A 21,655-nucleotide genomic window follows, 5' to 3' on the forward strand; every position below is an offset into this window, starting at 1 on the left:
AATTCTGTATGGTTGGGATTACAGTTTCACCCTTCTGATTAAATTTGGCACAGATAAATCAACTTCCTTTGCTGGGACTGCCTGACGGATGCATCTAAAATGTCTAGAAGTTTTAAAGAGTACTGCGCGTCAGGGTAGCCCTTCCGGAAATCCTCTAAATTAAAGAATTTCACGTGATTCATCACAGGGGTTTTTATTAAGCACACGCGTATGTGTGTTTGCCTAACAACAGTAACAATCAGAGTAGGACAGTCACAACCAGGTCAGCACAAAGTGTTGCAGACTGGTGGAAATCATGATCTGTCTTTAATGCAGACCAACCAACCAGCGTCACAACAAAGACAGCAAACAACAGAAAGAAAGGGAGTGGGCAGAAAGAAAGCACAGCCTGTGACGAGGACAGCATAACAGAGTGTCGGCCAGCCTAGGTTCCTTTTAAAAAAAGTGGTATGGCTGTGGGTTGAACCTAGAGAGAGCCTATTCACAGCTTTGTCTATATGCTGTAGCTGTGGGAACAAAACTCTCCACCGGAGCCACTGTCTGTGCTTCTCTTGTTGCTTTTTTTGATCTTTGCTATCATTTCTAACTTCTCCCCTTCGCAGTTCCCTTCTTTCCTGCTTAAACTCACTTTTCAAACAAACAATCTCATGTGACCTACGCACTGTATCATCCACATCGGACTACGCGCTCTTAGTTTTATTGGCGGCCTGTGCACACGGACATCAGTGTAGGCTGAAATCCCCAAATCCTTCCACTCTGTGAAGTCAAATACCTGAACAGACGGACACAAGCACGCTACAGTGGATCCCACTTTAGGTATGTCTCCTCTATTATTAAAATAAATATTCACTGACGCCGCCATCAGCCGTAACTTTCTGTTTAATGGCAGTTTTCCAAAGCGTGAGACAATAGCATGGGCATCATTAGATAAGTGGTGGCTGGATGACAGGCGGTGCCGCTGCGATCGATAACGGCAGGCACAGCCATCCGCGGGCTGAGCGGTGCTTACTCATCAGCCTTGGGCACGCATGAGCCCAGGCTTGGGCCAAAAACTGGGACAAAGCCAGATAAGGGATGTGGAGGTGTCAGGGGCCTACTGCCTGTGATAACAAATGGCTATGAAAAGCCACCTCTTCTCACCTTAAAGAGGATATGATGTCCGTTGTCACATAGCTGCCGAATGGCCAGAACCATGCTGACAGTTATGTTATGAGCGTGAGGAAAGGTCAGCTGCTGTTGCTCTCATTGCCTGTACATAAAGTAGTGTATATGTTTCTGTCCCCCACACAGTTTCATTGCCCTTATTACTCAAAACAACCAATTCTGAAACATTTTGAGTCGAGCTAGATCAAACACGAATACTAACCACTAACAGCCAGGTAATGATTTGCACATGTTAAAATGCCTTTGGCAAGATACAACTTCAGAATACCTAATCACAACATTGTAAAACATGTCCCCTCTCCAGATACAAGGTTTTTTTGTGCAGCCATGTATATGCAGGAGAGAGACAGCGTCAGCACGTATTCACGGTGGAGATGCCAAAGACCGCCACAGTGCTGGCCAGATCCCCCTGAAGTGGTATCTGAAGCAAATGTCTAGTGACAAGGTGGTGCCCTTCCTGTGTCCTTAACCGTGGCTCAGACGACCACTGCGCTGCTCTCCAAGGGCAAGAAAATCCAGTGATGGAGGGCGCCATGGGCACAGAAATAAACAAAAACATTTTGTGAAAACTAAAAAATAAATAAATAAATACAGGAGAGAAAAGAGGAAGCAAAGGAGCAGCGTAAGCAATCTACACAACTCATAAATGAAAAACTTCCAGTGGACCTCTTTTTGAGGCCTCTGGTTGTCTGGGTCTGCAAGCCCTTTCCCCCCCTCACTCTCCTCTCAACTCCTGTCCCTCTCCTTTTTCTCCAATGCTTATCAGTCTGTGATAAAAGCTGCCAACCTTAATTAGAATATTTCCGAAACAGAACACTTCTCAGCCTCCCACTCTCCACCTCTCCTTTGTCTGAGCATCGCAGGTGTATGCCGACACCTCCAATAAAGATGTCAGACCTCCAGGCAGAAGCAGCTTGTAAGAGACGTCACAATAAACAAACATCAAGTCGGGATAATGCAAACTAAACATCATTGTCTAAGAGAACTAACAAACCTAAAGCAGGTGGTTTGTTTTTTTTGTTTTTTTTTTTTGGGGGGGGGGGGGGGTTGACCACACACAAATCTAAACCCAATTACAGCTTCACCATCTCATTTCCTACCTCTGCAAGGTCTCCTGTTTGTACACTGCCAAACACTAAAATAATTTCTGCACCACCAATTTCAACTAACCACCCAATCTAATTATTGCTAATAATGAGTTAAAATGAAATGAAAAGCAAACAGCTGAGGTGTGGATTCTAGTTATTGCTTTGTGTTTTGAGTTGCAATATTATGGCTGACAGAAAGAGCTTCCAGCCAGTCTTCACAGATAACAGCCCAACCTCAAAGTTTCTTTGAAATACACAAGTTGCTGTTACACAAACCTTTTCCCCCCTCCTTTCCCAGTGAATTTAATCCAATTGGTGATGCTCCGAGGGCTCCACCGCTAAACAATAAGACTGCAGAGAGAAACATGCCGTTAAAATGAAATGTTCGAAAAATCCAGCCCTCTAACGCTCTCTACTTTCACAAAAGATGGACATGCAACAAGTTGTATCAGAATACACAAAACTATTGCTTCACTTAAAAACATATAACACCCACAGCACATGCCACGACTTAGGACAGCAAGTACAAGCAGAAAGTTTTAAAACTCTTAAGCAAAAAAGATAACGCCTCTTGATGATATACTTAATAGTGAAAGTACAGTTTAGATCTTGTGATTATAGTTTAAGTAGCTTCCTTTAGCTGCTCCTTTATTTGCGAGGAGTCACCACAGCGGATGGATTGACATGTTTGCTTTGGCTGGATGCCCTTCCTGAAGCATCTCTCCCAGGGATTTGTGTCTCCTCCCAGCACTGAACCGGGGACCTTTCACATGTTAGGAGAATGTGTTAACCACCGCACCACACACCCACTTATACGGATTTTTCTTTTATCTCTTTCATCAAATGAGGTTACCACAACCTAAAAAAATAATAATTTCATTTCAAATTTCAAGAACGTTTCAGACACTCCCTCTTGGGACTGTCAAGTGTAGACTAAACCTGACAAGCAGGTGCTGGCTGGTCGTCGCTTTTCATGATCATATTTGGTACAATCTGCAGTTGCTCTCGTCCAGCCTGCTTTAACACGACCACTAACATGATGACGTCAGACTCACATTGAAACAATAAGAACAACTGGAGTGAGCCAAGTCTGCAAAACAGCTCCAATTAATCAAAATGACTTTGTTTAACTTAAAAAAGACAGACAATCTTTCACTAAAATTATTTTATACTGAATATATGGATTAAATATTTAAGTTGGTAGATTTTTTTTTATAATACATGTACACATGCTACTGTCTTTGTGCTTGGAGCACTGACGTTTTAAGTACTACTGAATGAGGCTCAATTCTAATTTGGCTTTTCGGTAGTACTAGTTCAAAAGGAGGGTCTGTGTTAAGACTTGTCTACATCTCTCCAGAATAGTCATGACAGCTGATTGGTCAGGATTTGATTTTTTTTCTACTACCATACAGGATTTTTTCTAACAAACAGCCAATCTTTCTTCCCATTTTGCCACCATTCTTCCTTAAAAGAAGAACGAAACTGGCTCCATTGTTGCCACTTTCTAACTCCTACCCTCACCTTTGACCCTCAGCTCTCCTCTTCTCCACCCTATCCACTCCTTTTGGCCTTCCATCCCCATCCCCCTTGCATAAACACATGACCAGGCATCGTGAGTGGACTTCCTTCAGGAAATTCAGGACCACCACCGGGGGGAGAAGCTCCAGAAGAGAAAAAAAAAGTCAAACAATGACAAACACAGACTTCTCCTGCTCACTCCAGCCCAATTTTGGCTATAACGCATTAGGACTTGCGAATGAGATTAGGGCTAGGTCAGCACAACAGGTTAAGACAAAAATGAAAACCGAGTGTTGCTTTAGTGTGGGAAATGATTGTGAGCGTGTATGCATCCACAGATTGCAAACATGCTCAGAGTTATCCTTTAATACTTATGTAGGTGGATTTCAGAGCAGTCTTTTTGTTGCTTTTTTTTTTTTTTTTGAGTGAGAGAGGTTTCAAATGTCTACAGGCTTTCAACAGACCGTATAAACACTGACTCATCCAAAAACCATCAGAGGCCATTATACCCTTAACATGATAATCCAATGGAGCGTGTATTTATGCATGACAAATCTCTCATTTTAAGCTAGCACCCTGCACAGTCCACAAACCTCAGAGAACTTTAAGGATAAGAACCATGTTGGCAGTGTGTGGTGCAAACTTTGTGCGTGCAATCATAGAAGCAGAAGTCCAACCTATTGAACTCCGGGCAGTGGCCTCGTTTTATTGGCAGAGCCTCAATCATAACATCTTATCTACGGCCATGCTGAGTCATGGAATTCAGCTGTGTCCAATAGCCAAGCAGCAGGGTTACTTATGGCTGCCATTGATTGGTTGATCCCTGAGCACAAAGCTGAAAGAGCACATACCAGGAACACAGCCTGAAGCAGAAACTGGCAGCAGTTTGTTCACACTTTGCTTTACTCAAACATCCTTGTAGCGGCCCCCCAACAAAAAACTGAAAACCCACTTTGTGGCATCACACTCTCACTTTTCCTCGTTCCTAAAGATCTCCCTTCATGTTCAGGCTCCACAGCTCTTGTCCTTCTGTTGTTTAATCGCATTTGCAAAAGAGAAAACACGGCCGTTCGTGTCCAGAGGTCACCATTCCTCTGTGGTCCTTGATGGTCTCAGTAATTTCAAACATTGTCAGCACTGTATTAATATTTTTTAAATATTAAAGTACCTCAATAGAACCGTACAGCCACCATTCAAACCACTGTTCATAACCATAGCCCTTATTTTTATCTAGAAATGTCCAACAATGCTGGATTTAACCCTAACCCTCCCTGCAGCTGTCAGACTGTACAATCAGAACTGCTGCCAACAAACATAGATGTTTACATCTGCGCTGTAACTGCAATAAGTTAATCAACCGATTCGCACTACAACCTGGTTTGCCTCTTATCTGTAGTTATTTTTATTTAATTTAATAACTGTACAGTACTCTGTTTATAGTAACTATTGTCCTTAATGTAAATATGCAATAAAAATTGTGTACGTTTCTGTTCTGTGTCCTGTATACTGTTTGTTTGTGTCTTTCTGGCTGCTGTTGAACCAAATTTCCCCTTGTGGGACAATTAAAGGATTATTCTATTCTATTCTATTCTATTTGTGTTGAACTTAAAATTCTCAGATCACTAATTTGTTGAAAAGGGCCAGTGAATAGAAATATTAGTAATACTTTCTAATCTTTTTGTTCCCTCAAAACAGGGTCATTTCCCTCGTACATAAATTGGTCAATCAGGGTACAGAGCTAAGCTGGCTCTGGAACAGAACAGGGTCACAGTACAGAGGCCTTTATATCAGCCTGTGCCCATCTGCAAATCTGTAATGAGCAAGAGAGCCGAAACAGAGGGGAGAGAAGAGAACCTCAGTTCAACTGAGGCAGGCACACTTTCTAATGGAAATTCAGATACAATCATCCCAGAATGCACTTCTCTCTGCCTAATAATCAGCCACTAGAACAAGGCAGTCATTGAGAGGAGAGTGACTGTAATCTGGTCTACCAAACTCCAAAGCTGCCCGCTATAATTAGCTCCTTTCTCCATCAAACACAGACTTACAGTGACTCGCAAGCAACCCTCTCTTGTAATACAAGAGGAAAGAGATTTAGCGAATGACGCGTTTTCTGATGAGTAGGAAAAATTTTTCCATGCTTGGCAGGTGGAGTAACTTCACTCTGACAGGTATGCAAGCAGTAAAACTGGAGCAGGTGCAAGTCCACCATTTAATTCAGCCAGCACAGTAGAAATCTAAGAGTCTGGGTCGACACTGCAAAGCGGCCCGTGCTGTGCTACAAGCCCGAGACACTTTCGCCCTATTGAAATAAACTAATCACTACTTAGCTTAGTGAATTAAGTAATGTTTCACACTACAGGGCTCAGGTAATTTCTAATTACCTTTCCTCGTTTTTTTCCCCCCCTGGTCCACTGTTGAGAAAACAAGTGAGCTGACATCTTAGATTTGCTGTAAGGAGTAAGTGTTCCTATGCTGCTTCTATTACAAAGCATGAAAAACCCTGGATTTATCTGTTCACATAATATGGGACAGAACAGTGTCCTCATCAAAGGATGCATTCTCATCTCTGGCCTACATGCTGACAAACAAAGCCTGTTCTCCTCTAATCTCGGGAACATGTTCAAGCCCAGGACTCACAACATGATCCCAGAGACAGACTGACAGGGGTGAGTGGGTATGCTGGTAGCTAGCCTGCTGCCTGGGCAAATGGCACAGCTATTAGGGGAAGAAGATGCTTCCTGGAGAGGTGTGACTGCACTGCAAAGGGCCCAATCAAGCACAGAACAGAAGTGCTGACAGCTGCTAATGCATTTACCTGAGCGCAAAGAGACCGTCTTACCAAGAAAACTTTGCATACGAGTCTGTGTGCATTTCCTCCTTAGTATGGTCTTCCTGACAAGGCTGATTAAGATCAAAGGGAGGAAAACTCATCAAAAAGCACATATTCAAGCACAGCCAGTAAATGTGTGCTTCAACCTACTTGCTTGAAAAGGATGCACGATACCAAAGGCACATACCCATTATCAAGGTTCCTGTTTTAAAATGTCTCCTTTAACTGGCAATGACACAGCAGCCCAGACCAAACCAATGGATACTCTGTTTTAAGGCAACGTCATAAAGCTACACAGAGATCTCATGCTTTAAAATCAGCCATTGTCAGTCTTTAATATAGAAGGATCACTCTTTGAATTAAAAGCACTAAAGTCCAGTGGAAGGACTCCCCCCCCCCCCAAAAAAAAAAAAAAAACAGAAAGAAAGAAAGAAAGAAAAGGGGGTGGCTTCCAGGGCAGTGACCACTTTGCTGCAGGATTAGGCTGTGACACACTGGTGACTAGTCCTGGCATAAAAATAGATTAATAATGTTAACTGTCTCCATTAGGTCACCCTAACCAGCCTAGAACTTAAAGGACAAAGGAGTGGACATTCCACATTCAGTGAGCCAACATAAATATCCTCACCTGAGAAATAACTTGAAAGGTTTTAAATATTTTCTAGGAAGAACACAGCCTTTTGTGTTACAGGTTGGGTAAAGGAAATGAGGAAGTTAGTACAGGTACCCTCAGGCATTAGCCAGCTATATCAAGTAGCCAGCCCTGTGCAGCTTTGGCATTTACAAAGTTAATGATACATTCAATAAAGGTTAAAATATATTTTCATGAAGAAAACGTGGTATATTAAGACCTTAAACACGACTTAAATGTACGAAATTACAATAAACAAAGCTTTTTAAAACATTAAAAGTCTATTTTTTAAAGCAGAGCATAGTAAGAAATAAACTGAACATGCAAACATGCTGTGACACAACTGTTTAACAATCTTCAGCCTCTCCCAAACATCCTATCTGCTCTAACCCGATTTCAAGTCCTGTTTGCCCCTTACGTTCAGACATAGCCTGGAGTTTCTCCAGGTCTGACAGACCAATGCATTCCAGGTGTTGTTGTCCAAACAATTGTAAGGTTTGGACAGGATCCATTTTTAAGACCCCCACCCCCCTCAGTCCCTTTCTCCTATATAAACGTCCCATTTAAACAAGCACACGTTAACCCCTAACCTGCATAAGAACGCCTTTTATTTTAATACACACTCGTATCATCACGCAGTCATTATGATTACTATTAACGGGCTTCAAATCAAGCCAGCCCCCGTGGAGGGGAGGGGGACTGGGGTTAACTCCCAGTTTCTTGTTACTCGCAGCACTTCACTGCAACCCAAGCTGCAATGTTAGGAGAAGTAAAATCAGGTGAACGCCTTAAAATGCCTTTTGCCAATACTAGTTAGGTCTAAAAACTGCTTATTCACACTGACTCACACACACAATCGTGGCCGAAAAGCTACAGTCTACCTACCATATCATTCCCGTTTCTGTCCTGCTCTTGTCCGCTCCTTTCTTCCTCTCCGTGCTCCTCTGCGACCCGCAGCCGGGGAAATACTTTAAAAACCAGACAAAAACACTCCCTACAAGCTCTCACATCGATTATTTTCCGCCTTTTCAGTAAACAGGCTGTCTGTCCATTGCTTCCCACATAGGGTGTTCACTTACATCAGTCTGAAGTTTTCAGACACGAGATACATAGATGGTTTGTCTTTTCTCCCAGTCTGGAAAAAAAATACAAGTAAATTCTAGTAAGGAAAAGGGCAGGGGAAAAAAATCCTGCTCAACTTCAGTTTTTTTCACCACGGCTGGAAACGTCTTGCGAGGAGGAGAAAAGGGGGGCCGGCGTTGGAAAGCGCTGTTTCGGTGTGTTTTCCACCACGTTGTTTTGACCAATTATTATTTCCTTTGTTGTGTCAAAAATTTATAAAAAAAAGAGTCCACAGGAAACGCGACCGCAAGGATCAGCCTTCATTTACAGAAAAAGCGCCGCTGTTGGAAGAGTACAACAGTTCGTACGAAAGCCTTGTGTGTGTGTGTGTTTTTTCCCTTTCTGATGTTAAGCCCCTTGCAGGATAAATGTGTGACGTTGTGTTTAAGTCTATTTTTTTCCCCAGCTTCCCAGTAATGGCGGCATGCTCTTCACAGAGAGACACTCTCGCCCAGCGGTAAATATACACAATTACAACAAACGCAGACTGTTTATGATACGCTGCTCACCGCCACACTATTAAGGCGTAGCTAATGGTGACTAGTAAGCCGAGACCAACAGTGAATTTATTTGAAATGAACCATCATAATACTCTTCCATACGTGTGTATATTTAAACTAAAAAAAATAGTTGACGTATAACATGCTGAATACATTAAAGAGATATTCGAAACAACAAAAAACACACGCACACAAAGGGTGACTATGCTTTAGCTAGCAACCAGCTACTTCTAGTTACTTTAACCATTTCTGTTACTTTCTAGTTTCATTTCTTTATAGCCCTTTCTTTTATTTTAAATTGAAGAACAGCAAACTAGCTCCGTTGTCCAACATGGACTTATTTGTGAGTTGTATCAAAGTGGGGTTAATGTCTTTAATGTCTCATTTTGGATTACTGTTAAACATGAAACGGTTATTTATTTTTTCTACGCATAAAAAGGAAATGTGTTTATATTATCATGACTGTGATTAATTTATTTTATTTTGGCCCATCTGCGTTCATGGCCCCACGGCTCCCATACCACTTCCTTGCAAAACTGACCACCATTTCCCTGGACAGATTCAAGCATTAGTTATACAACACTGTGCAAAGGTCTTGAATAACCCATTCGTTTCTTTATATTTTGCCAGGAAAATGGAAATAGGTTCAGCGATTTATTGAAACATCTGTAAGGATATGTGGAAATACAGTATATAAGTATATATAAGTACAGTATATAAGGCAAAAACAAAGTTTGTACTATTCTAATGAGTGACGTCAGTAGAGTTCCCATATGTGTTTTTTAAATTTAGGTATCCTTTGACTGCGCTGGAAGTGTGTTTGAGGTTTGACTCTATATTTTTGTATTCAGGATTTCATCAGTTCCCATCAGATCCCTCACACCACTGCTGCTGAACTGCAGACCCAAACCATGACAAACACTCTACCATGTTTTGCTGATACTCTAGACACTCCCTGTTTTACCCCTGCCCTGATCTCCTCTACACACACTGATGATGATGATTTCAACTGAGAAAAACTTCAAATGTGGATTCGTCACTCCTGTTGCCACTGATCTTTTCTTCTTGTTCCCTTTCCTTAGGAATGGCTTCTTGACAGCCACCTTAAGAAGAGAGGAACTAATTACAAAATGATTTGATTGTGACAGACTGCTAGTAACAAAAGTGTCTAAAGAAACAAATTTAATTAGTCTCTAATTTTTCTGATATCTGTTATGTGTAGAAAACCAGGTGTGGTTCATCTTTTGAGTTAGGTTCCTTTTTTATGGTTGAATCATTCATAGGTCAATACTAGGTGGTTCACTTAGCATTGATCATTGGCTGAGGGCTTTTGCACAGAACTGTTGCTTAATAGTTTTAAATAGTTAATGGCTGAATCATTTGTGAAAGATTTGTTGTGCATTCATCCAAGGACTCCCACCTAAACTGTTATTGAACAGCAGAGAGAGGAAATGTTTAATGCCTTTCCTGAGAAAAAATAATCATCTTAAAGGTTAGTCCTAATTATAAGTGTTGTTCGCTGAGTTATGTGCTTGTCAAGAGTTATTGTGAAGTGTTTTCTACTTTGATTAAAGCCATTTTAAAAATTAAGGCAGAGAGTTGAGATACATTGGAGAAATATCTGCAGTGTTGTACAAGACAACAGCCTGTACTAAGAGCTCAAACAGATGTTTAGTGTCTAGCAGTGAGACCCTCTCTTGAAATTCTTTCTCTCTCCCCCTGTTAGTCCTTCCTTGAACTCTCAAGAACATGCAATTCCGATCTGGTAATCTAAACTCTGTGTGATATGAAAACAAATAGTTTGTGTGGCCGTAGAACTCAATTTATTGTTTTGAACTGGAATTTGGCACTTTAGGGGATATTTAAGACTAAACCTTCGTAAACAATAGAGGCATCGTGTTTAAAGGTTATTACTGTATTCAACCTCCTGGAGTGTTGGATAGCAGAATCAAAACATAGCAGAAAATCATTTGTAATAAAAAAAAAATAGGAAAGAAATTATGTTGTTCTTACATAAGTTATTAAATTGAAGTACATAATGTGCACTATGTGTGTCCTGACAAGCTTGAATTGTGACCCATCATTAAATACACAGTCAAACAGGGTTCAAGGTGCACTGTCCTGTGTTTGAGTAAGTCCACACGCTTCTGTCCAATTGCATTACTCACTAGGTTCTCAGCAATATTTGCATGACCCCAATCACACGGACCAAGATTAGCTGGGGTCAAAGTGTGTGTTGAATAATGTGCCTCTGTTTTACATCCCTTTCGCCTACCTCCACTTGTTTTTAAAACAGGCCAAGGTCTTGCGACTATCACAAAACATTGCTATGCAGTGCTGCTTATGCGTATAATTCTTATATAACCACCATGGCAAATTTTATTTTTATTTTACTCTAAAATACACGACAGAATCAAAACACAGCTGCAAGCATTATACAGAAGAAAAACACTGCACTTTTTGTTTAATCACTGGTTGGTTTCCTCTTTCATTTTATTATTATTTTTTCCATCCCACTTTCAGTCCTCGTTGTATCTGCAGCTAAAATATGTCTCAGTCCCAAGGGCAGCGCATTCCTCCACTCACAGTTGTGCAATCCCTGACAATCACAGTCCCCCATCCCCCCCACCTCTGACTCCCTAAACACCCAGAACAGAGGCAAGCTGTCCAAGCTGTCTGGGCAATGTTCTGCGGTGAATTGGCTGCCCAGGCAGACCAGTAAACAAACTCTGACTCTGCAGAAAACAACCTCCAAAAATAATGTAATCTCAAGAGGGTGCAAATAAGTTATATAGGCTATTGCTACTTTTCAGCCTGTAATGAGTTTGGGTATAAATCTTTTGTATTCTACAAATCTTCCTTTTTGTTCATATGTCTTTATGCTAATTATACGCAATAATCTAATATAATTAAGTGGATATAAATAAAACAGTTTGATTAACTGTGTATGTGACAAATACACTATCACGTTTGGGGACTTTTTTACATTTAGTAAGTCTGTATGTGAGCAATTTTCACCATGTGTATAAACAAATAGAGCAGACAAAAGTCTCTTTGGGCTATGATGATGTGATCTGTAGTGAGATCAGGCAGCATGTGGAAGAGAGCCTGGAGAAGTGGAGGTATCCTCGGTAGAGAAGAGGAATGAAAGTCAATAGAAGCCTGACAGAATAGACATGTGTGAATGAGACGGAGACCGATTTAACAGTGAAGGTGACAGACAGTGCACAATAGAGAAGAAGAATAGAGTGCAGGCAGGGTGGAGTGGGTGAAGACGAGTGTCAGGGGTGATTTGTCACAGATGGATAGCGGCAAGAGTGAAAGGGAAGATATAGATGTATGGTTTAGAGATGGTGGCCCTTACAAAAAGACAGGAGTCAGAGTTGAACATCCTCAGATTTTCATTGGGAGTGGGACCAGGAGGGATAGGATAGGAAATCAGTATATCAGAGGGACAGCTCGGGTGAAGTGCTTTTGAAATAAAGTTAGAGAGCCAAGGGTGTGATGTTTTGGACATGTGAGGCGGAGGGATAGGTGATATATTCGAGAAAGGATATTAAATATGAAGCTGCCAGGTAGGCAGACAACAGGAAGATCTTCGAGAAGGTTAATGGATGTAGTGATGGAGGACATACAGAGGACTGGTGTGACAGAGGAGTATGCTAGGCAAGGGGAGATAGGAGATGAAGGTAAACGATTCACTATGGCGACCCTTAAAGGGAGCAGCCAAAAGAAGAAGTGTTAACCAGTCTAAGAACTGACAGGAAATTGCCCAAGAGAACAGTGACATATTTTTAAAAATCAATTTTATAGTATTAGGATACTATAAAAAATAGATAACAAGTGAAATGCAATACTTGTGAAATTATTCGACAGGAAGTGCTTCCGGTAGTTCTTTCAGAAAAGAATAAAACCTGAAACAAACACGAAAAACTACAAAAATATTTAAAGAGATGGGCTCTTTGCTTCTCATGTGATCCACTGCACGACTCAATACGAGACGCCACACAGGGATGTTGGTTGTTGTAGTTCTATATTAAAATCCATTGCTTCTAAATGTGACAGGAAAAACTACAATCCCATCATGCAACGTGACGCAGCCATAGTTTTGCCACTTCCTATTAGCTTGGAGAAGATAGCGGACGAGCGGTCATAAAATATCGATGTATTAATGTGAAAATTATTGCACACTTACTTGGGAACCTGCTGCTTTGGAGTCTCTAAGGTCCATATTTGGGAGGCGAAAATGGTAAATATGTCTCAAACGAACTATGTTGTATTTTCTTCTCATGTCAGTAGCATTTGTCGTTTGGTTGCTAGCATCTTAGAGTTCGCCAGATCGGCTATTCCATTCAGTGAGTAGAAAACGATAAGCTAACTGGGACGCCAACAATTTTAAATCAAGATGTTTTACCAAACAACTATCAGTTTACTGAAATAGATCGATTTTATTTTGCCGAGTTCTCCGAAAACGATGCTGTCAAAATGAATGGGTGTGGTTTAGCTAACACTATGTTTAACTGTCGATAAGCTGTAGATAAGCTAAGGGTAGCTACAGTTACTTGTAATATATCTTACATATTAAAATAGTTGGATACCTAAATGGTAAGTATCTCCAAAGTTATATTATGTACGACAGCTACTAATAGGCAAAGTAAGATTATATTGTGTGTTGCTAATGAGTCATTTCTGGGAGTTTCATAATTCTGTCAGTGTCAAACTGCTTAATATTGGATGTTAAGGACAAGTAAAGAATGCCTCATTTATTTATTTTTTTGTCTTGTTTCTTACAGATCCGCTTTATCCTCATCCAGAACCGAGCGGGAAAGACACGACTGGCCAAATGGTACATGCAGTTTGATGATGATGAGAAACAGAAGTTGATTGAAGAAGTGCATGCTGTCGTTACTGTCAGAGATGCCAAGCACACCAACTTTGTGGAGGTATGGGATTAGGCAGTGCCGCATGTACCCACATTTTCTTTTTTCAAACAATTCTTTGACGTGCTAGAACAACAACCTCTTTTCTCTAATCCTGTATAATGACACAGCTGGCCCAGCTCCTTCACTACATAGATATTGCAGGCATTATCTCTTAACATGTTTTTTTTCTATGTTATATGATAACTGAATGAAATTCTAGTGGAATACAACATCACATGAAAAGAGAACCCCTTTAGTGGATCAGGTTTTTAATGCTGTTAAAAAAAAAAATCAGCATGAATGTATGCATACTGGGTGTGTTTTACCGTACCGTGGGAGCTTCAGCCCTGGTAAATCTGCTGCTGTTGTCATAATATGCGCGATTAAGCTCTTAAGAGGATTTTTCTGTTGTTCTCACAGTTCAGGAACTTCAAGATCATTTACAGACGTTATGCTGGTCTGTACTTCTGTATTTGTGTGGACGTGACTGATAATAACTTGGCGTACCTCGAGGGAATCCACAACTTTGTAGAGGTAAATGAAACGCGCAATATATAGACCTAGTAAGTGAGCTATGATAATTTAGTTGTCATGGTCTGATGGTTTTCAAGAATGTCTCTCAATGATTTTGTTCAGAGGCTATCATCCTTCACTGGCTTGGAGCTCCTTTAGAACTTCTCTGGGTTGTAAGGATTGCAGTAAAATTACATGTAGTAAAGGTCTTTAGTAGTTAAAGTTGAAGTATATACAGTGGAAGTGAAAAAGTAAAAAAAAATATAAACTGGATTACAAAGAAGCGGAGGAAAAGAATATAAATTAGTTAAGCATTATTATGTACAGCTAAACAGAATCCACGTATTATTTACCAGCCTATATACATTTATAGCTAAATGCACATATATTTCAATATTATTTTTTAATCTTTACATAACACAGAGAACAGGAAGAAAAACAAAATCCCCTCTTGCTTCTTTCATTAGTCTCCACTGGTATTCTCAGTTTTCACCCTGGCTCAAAGCATCCCATATTCAGCAATTAAATTCTGCCATTTATTTTCAAAAATATCTTTATTTTGATATATTTCCTCTGCCCACATAATGATGCTGTTATTCAAGTATTTACCTTCCACATAATAGAGGACAATTGTAAAAACTGAATTGGTAGCAGAGATCCACTATGCTGTGATCTGACTTCCTGCTGATAAAATCTGCATAAGACTATAGAACTACAACATTATACTATAGAATGCCCTATTTTTGAAGCATATTCCCAGTAAGCAAGTATCTATAAAATAATTCAACCTGTGAAATTCAAATTTAAATATCAAATGTAGTTATGCAGATATAAACCCTTTCTTCCATGGCATACATAAGTCCAATTTTAAAAGATGATATGTTTTCTTTTTTATCTGTTGCTTCTGAAGAGCACATCATTTAGTTTTTACATTATTATAATATTGTTTCCCAAATGTGAAAGCCATTCTGGATTTCAAATAACTCAGGTATAAAGGATGCTTTAAATTCAGAATAAAGTGCTACCTGAATTTCTGCATTTTTAAAAGTCTAACTTATTCATAGTTTTTAGTGAAGTCAGATTGTTTTCTATAAATCTGACTTAGCCGAAACTCATACCACAGCTTGTATCTATAGTTTAAACTTTTAGCATGACGCTGTATTTCAGTACAAATTCCAGAACCTATTAAAGCTATGTTTACGTCACATTCATTTTACAGTCTTGGGTGTATCATTTTTGACTAGTGTTAGTGTTATACCATGCTGGAAAAAAATGTTATCGTTAAAATATTGATAGATTTGATAACGCCTTGCCACATAGATACACTGCAGTGCCAAAAGGCAGTATTGCACTATTTTATGACCTGGCTCAAAAGTCACAGCATGAAGGCTGATCCCAGAGTTTCTAAAAACACCGATTTTATTTTAAAGTACTTAAAATTTCAGCAAAAAATGAAAGGCCAGAGAGCATAAACACAAGAAGTGCCATCCTCCTAAGCCAACCTCAGGCATGGCTTTATCCAATCTCTGTCACTGCAAGACAAGTAGAGGTTTCAGATGGGTGTACCACCTCCCCTACTCAAAAAGGTTCTTCCAAGATCCCCAAATAAAGAAAAGACCTCTCTGGAGTCTTCTGGTTCTTGATATCCTAGATCTGAAATACAAATAGGGAAAGCAGGACAATATGTGTGCCTTGCAACGGTGGCATACTTATTCCAATCAAGCTAAATCAACCCTGGAAAGAAGATTAAGCCAGCAAAAATCTCCCAGAACACTCAAAGCGCTGTATAGATGCCTCATTCACCCATTCACACAAGCACTTTCTTCTGTGCGTAAGTCCTTTCCATCTACCAATCACACACATTTATACTCCGGTTGGCTGCATGGGAGAGCAACTTGGGGTAGATTTGGCATGCATACTGGAGGAGCCAGGGATCAAACCAGTCACCAACCTTCCGATCAGTAGAGGACTTGCTCTACCTCCTGAGCTGCAGCCACTCCCATATTAAGAAAACTACTGTCTGACCACTACACAGAAAAACTTAGTCCTTTTAAAATAATTTAAATGGATTTAATCATTATGAAGATCACACAAATTGCTACACTGCATACACGATAGTAACATGCGATCAACCCAAATTGGAGTATAACACCCGCAAACCAAAATGATTACTCAGAAATGTTTGCAACTGAAACCAATAGTAGTAACTAATAATCTTAACTAGGGCTGCCACAAACGATTATTTGGATAGTCGACTAGTCACCGATTATTTTTGCGATTAGTCGACTAATCAGATCATCATCCATTGGACGTAAAACGTACAGCTTATTGCACCAGCAGCATCTGCTCTAATATAACTATCATTAGCTTACAGCTTTAAGTGTTTAAGGTCTGTGCTAACTAAAAATAAAGACAAGATGATAGTTTATTAAATTTTAATGAAATTTGCAGATTGTTTCGGTGAAGTTTAATAAACTCCTTGCTATCTAAAATATAACAGGACACTGGAGTATATTCTCGAGCATCTCACACTTCTGATAATCAGCTGTCTGCTTGATGTTTATTCAGCTGTGTAAAAACTATAACTTTAATCTCAGCCAAACCGATTTACTCAGGAACAAATAAAATACTAAAAAAAAGCCAAACAATAACATTGTTAAGTTATCTAAGTGACTTATATATATGTTTAACCTGAGTAGCGAAAGACAGCGGTGGGTTTGAAAACAATTTGCCAGGAGTCCGGTGTTCTCACGGCTCTAGTGAGCCTAGCCCCCACCTAGCTATCGAGCTAGTGGGTAACAGACGTCTCTGAAAACGTCAGAGCGCTTTTGAAAATATGTGGTGTCCTGATAAACTGAGCAGATATTTGAGGTTTACACAGCTACATTCTCGCCTGAAAATATGTTAAACGTTTATTTTGTGACCCAGAAAGAATAATAAGAGTAATATTAAAACTAACTAGCTGCCGCCATTGTTGGAAACTGAGCTGGGCTGCGCTATGAATTCTGGGACACAGCTTCTTCTTCTTCGGGGTTTAACGGCAGCTGGCATCCTTGTACATGCAGTGCTGCCATCTTCTGTTTCAGTCCGTTATTACACTCTTAAATCCTGCTACTTATTCCTGCGTCTTTTGGGATCTTACAAAGCTTCAAACGACGCGTCGACTATTAAATTAGTCGTCGACGATTTTGATAGTCGACGTAATCGTGACTAGTCGACTAATCGTGGCAGCCCTAATCTCAACCAGAAGTGATCTGTTGTCCCCACAACATAAATAGTCACATACCAAGTGGTTCTATACCACAGAAGGTTACTATAGCCACAAAATTCAGTATCACTCCCCACGTTGATCACAGCAACAATTGTTGCTTAACACCACAGTTACCATTATTACCTGGCCAACAACAATTGCAAGTGATCCAAATGAAACTGACCAACTTCTCCAAAACACTAAAGGTCACAGCACAAAACATTCACCTTATTGTTAGGCTTAAAAAAGGCATGTTCACACAGAGACATAACTAAATACCACATGCCATCTCAAGAAAAGACCTACCTGCTATAAACACAAGGGCATAACTTTAGACTTTTCCTGCTCATAAATGCTTGGAACAATCTTGTCACTCCTCTGCTCCTCCACTTGGACCGCTAGCGCTGGCCATAACTACGGCTTGACAGACTGACCACGCGCACCACACACATACTTTTTTTTTCTTCTTTTTCGAACCTTCGGATCATGTGCGTGCCGAACTGTGGAGTGGGGACCGGTTCGGATTACGGATCAATAGTGATCTGTTGCACCACTAGCCATAACTAATGAATGCCCTCAAACTGCTGTCAGAATTCCCTCCAAAATTCAATGTCGCTGGTTTCATTTTGAGCAACTCTGAACCTAAAACACCTAAACAGATACAGAACTAACTTTACCCATCTAGTCTTCAGTGGCGCATCAGGTTCGAGACAAGTTATGCTGCCTTCATGGACTTTAATCAACAGTTGATATGAGATAGTTATTTTTAAAATGGTTGAACTCCTTTGTTATCAAGCATTTAGTTTAATCAGTGATTTAGAGAGCATAGGTAGATCACGGTGATTGTCTGGACACATCAGTCAGCTTGAGTGTGCTTTCCTCTAAAGCTTAGTTTAACATCTCTTTATTTTTCTAATCATTTAGTCTTTAAATGATGTGGTAGCAATTGAAATTGTGAGCTTAAAGTACAATCTAGTGTTTGCCACTAGCTAAGACAAACAGTAGACCATTTTTTGTCCAGAGCACCCGGGAGTGAAGGTCATTTGATGTAATGTTTGACTGTGAAGGAATGCACATTACGGTATTCTCAAAATGAGCTGTCTTACTTTCTAGCTGGCAAGCTTGTTATTACATAAAGCCCCATCTAAACACCAATGAAGGGTTTTTAAAAAAATTATTATTATTTTAGTCAGTGAAAATATTCTCATAAAAGATACCATGCCACACTTTCTATTAGCTCACAGCAGGATTTGCTCACAGGCTGGTTTTAACATTCATTGTAGCAAATACAAGGGGTCAGTAATTCTGGCTTTGTAAATGAAACCGTATCACTCCTCGAAATGATCTCCTGTGGAAACGAGATGAGGCCAGACTCACATTAATTTTAAATGGCCACATTTTAGATGTAGTAGATATAAGTGTATTACATGGTTTTCAAGTGGATTCTGCTGCTGCTACAGCATCACATAATTTCTGCACTAGTGCATCACATTAAGGTGTGTGTGTGTGTGTGTGTGTGTGTGTGTGTGTGTGTGTGTGTGTGTGTGTGTGTGTGTGTGTGTGTGTGTCTTACTAAAGTAGTCTGTTTGGATTCTTATCTGATTGAATTGAAAGTCTGTATTTTCAATTGCTCCTTTGCTTCTTGGAAGGTGCTGAATGAGTATTTCCACAATGTGTGTGAGCTGGACCTTGTGTTCAACTTCTACAAGGTAAGCATATTGAGAAGTGAATTCTTCCCCTTTGTTTTTAAGAGTCTTGATATCCAATTAAAAAGACCTTGAACAGAGGAGGACAAAAGAGAGCTCTGAAAGTGCTTTTTTTAGTATAGTGCCATGGTAACTGATATAATAATCACAGGTTTTTTTTTCTTTTTGATCTTAAATACTTTAGTGGGGGTGGATTCTTTTTTCTTTTCATAAATGCTTAAACTCCCTTGACCCACCTGCCGCTAGTGTTAATTGCTAATTACCTAAAAAGCATGTGAACATCCGCCCACATGCTTTACTCTAACACCGCTCATGTATGACATGGCCAGAAACCAACAAATAAGGTAAATCAGCTGTTGACAACTACAACCTCTTTCACAAACTACAACACACCTGAGAAAAGCAGGTGATGGAAAGAAGAGTGACTCATCTTGTCAGGTTAATTTCTTTGTCACTCTGGTTATTTTTACACAATGATGACAAATAGCAGGCTGGATGACTACTTCGTGATATTTGTACTCTGTTTTGAATCATCTTAATATCCTCAGTTTCATCACAGTGTTGGGCTCTGTCCTCTGAATTGTGTTTTAAGGTGTACACGGTGGTGGATGAGATGTTCCTGGCGGGGGAGATCAGGGAGACCAGTCAGACAAAGGTCCTCAAGCAGCTCCTCATGCTCCAATCACTCGAGTAAAAAAGAAGAAGAAGAAGAAGAAAAAAAGTCGATAACCATCTATCTTACCTGGATACTAATCTGCTGCCCTGGCACCCAAAACATCTTGCTCATTTTTTTTGTATCAGTCTGAAATGGACATTTGTCATGTTCCTGTCTCTGCACAGCCAACATTTACCGGGACTTCAAGGGAAAGGGGGGAGGGGGTGTTTAGTAAAGAAGATTAATATTGTTTACATATGGATATGAGTCCAATTAATCTTTTGTCACAAGTCTATATGTTGCAATATTCTGCACCCGTCTTACTGGTGAGGATGTTTTGAAGGCTATACAGCACATTTCAACAAGTTAAAATTACATATACTGCCTTAGTTACACTCAGCTGTATTCTGTTTTTCTTCTTCCACAAGCCAGTGGCCACAGAAATGAATTATTCCTGTAGTAACCACAAAGTAATTGCATCTATCTCTGTGCAGTGTGGAAACAAGTGTCACACTGCTCTCTTCTGCCCTCCTCTCATTAACCTAAACATGTATTTAATGGCACTACTGTGACTAACAAGCACCATAGAGACTGCCTATAATGACCCCTGTGCATTGAGAAGTTATAATAGCCTCGCAGCCTTTTCTATAAGTAATGTTAAGCAGGTCTTGGAAGTTTTAGGATATTCATCATGGCTGCTGCGCAATTTATATCTGGATTGGAGTATAGGCAAACTACGGAAACCTCTTCAGACCAGTTGACCCAGCACAGCTAGTTCAATTGAATGGAGTTTACTTAGAACGAGTGTCGTTCTGACAGTTTGTTATGGCAACCTGTGCTGTCCAGACGTCCTCATGGCTGATGGTGGTCAATAGTATAGGTCATGTTACATCCAATGGTTGCACAGTGGTATGTTGTGATGATTTCGGTTGCTTTTGAAATAATCTTTGTCATTTAATGCAGCTCGTTACATCAAATGGTGCTGGTTGGTTACTCTTAAGAACACTTAAAACTATCCCTAGATACAGAAGGTATATTTTACATAAATCAGTAATGTAAAAATTGCTTTGTATGGTGTGTACATACAGTGTAGCCTGTGTTGAATATTGTGAACACAAATAGTTCCTGCTCACAGTATTTCCATACATTCCTTTGGCATTGCATAAAATGAGTTGAATTTTAAATTCCTCTTAGAAAAAAAAAAAAAGCTTTTACTCACATCCTTTTGCTCAGCCTAAATCTTTGACATGGTCATACTAATTTTAACCATATCTATTCACAGGTCTCAAAGGTGGTTTCATATATTCAAGTTTTTTATTTTATTTTTTAAAATTACGGTAGTGAAATATGTACTGCTTCCCTTTTTGTCCACCTGTGAGTTTGTTGATGAAAGTGATGCGTGTAGTACTGTCTCCTGTTCACTTATGCCAGTATCTCCCTCTTTGTGTAAATAATAAACAGATGAAGTAATGCAAAGGTTTCAGTATCTGACCTAATATTCTGGGAAGAGGGGATTTTATTAGGTGTATCTTGACTTTTTTCTGATGTCTTAAAACATGTAGTCATGCTACACTGCTAAAACTGTTGGGCTGATTTCGTATAAAACAACACTCAAAGCTACTGACAAAACATGTAAATACAAGTCTTTAAAATTCAGATTTAAACCTGTCTAGTGCATCAGCGCCATCTAGCGGTAAGCCAATCCTTTCCCTCGGTGAATTTGCAATGTGGTTATGAAGTAATCTTGATA

General features: G+C 39.9%; 2 protein-coding genes and 1 long non-coding RNA gene across 3 annotated transcripts in view; 2 read left to right on the forward strand and 1 right to left on the reverse strand.

Moving 5' to 3' along the window:
* Positions 1-8,762, reverse strand: part of arhgap35a (Rho GTPase activating protein 35a) — a 61,598-nt gene extending 52,836 nt beyond the window's left edge. Inside the window, exon 1 of the mRNA XM_024804993.2 lies at positions 8,123-8,762. The gene's annotated coding sequence lies outside the window, so the exon portion shown is untranslated. The remainder of the gene's footprint in view (positions 1-8,122) is intronic.
* Positions 8,555-12,602, forward strand: LOC143412468 (uncharacterized). Its single transcript, XR_013092960.1, has 3 exons — positions 8,555-8,682; positions 8,766-8,816; positions 9,711-12,602. It is a non-coding gene; the product is annotated as an uncharacterized LOC143412468 (long non-coding RNA).
* Positions 12,603-12,946: 344 nt separating this feature from the next.
* ap2s1 (adaptor related protein complex 2 subunit sigma 1) lies at positions 12,947-21,381 on the forward strand. The gene is made up of 5 exons (XM_004543671.6): positions 12,947-13,108; positions 13,653-13,802; positions 14,202-14,315; positions 19,194-19,253; positions 19,843-21,381. The coding sequence occupies exons 1-5, from the start codon at positions 13,106-13,108 to the stop codon at positions 19,942-19,944; spliced, it is 429 nt and encodes a 142-aa protein (XP_004543728.1). The 5' UTR covers positions 12,947-13,105; the 3' UTR covers positions 19,945-21,381.
* The last annotated feature ends 274 nt before the right edge of the window (positions 21,382-21,655 follow it).

Source organism: Maylandia zebra, linkage group LG14, assembly GCF_041146795.1.
Source record: "Maylandia zebra isolate NMK-2024a linkage group LG14, Mzebra_GT3a, whole genome shotgun sequence".
In the NCBI taxonomy this organism is placed as follows: Eukaryota; Metazoa; Chordata; class Actinopteri; order Cichliformes; family Cichlidae; genus Maylandia; species Maylandia zebra.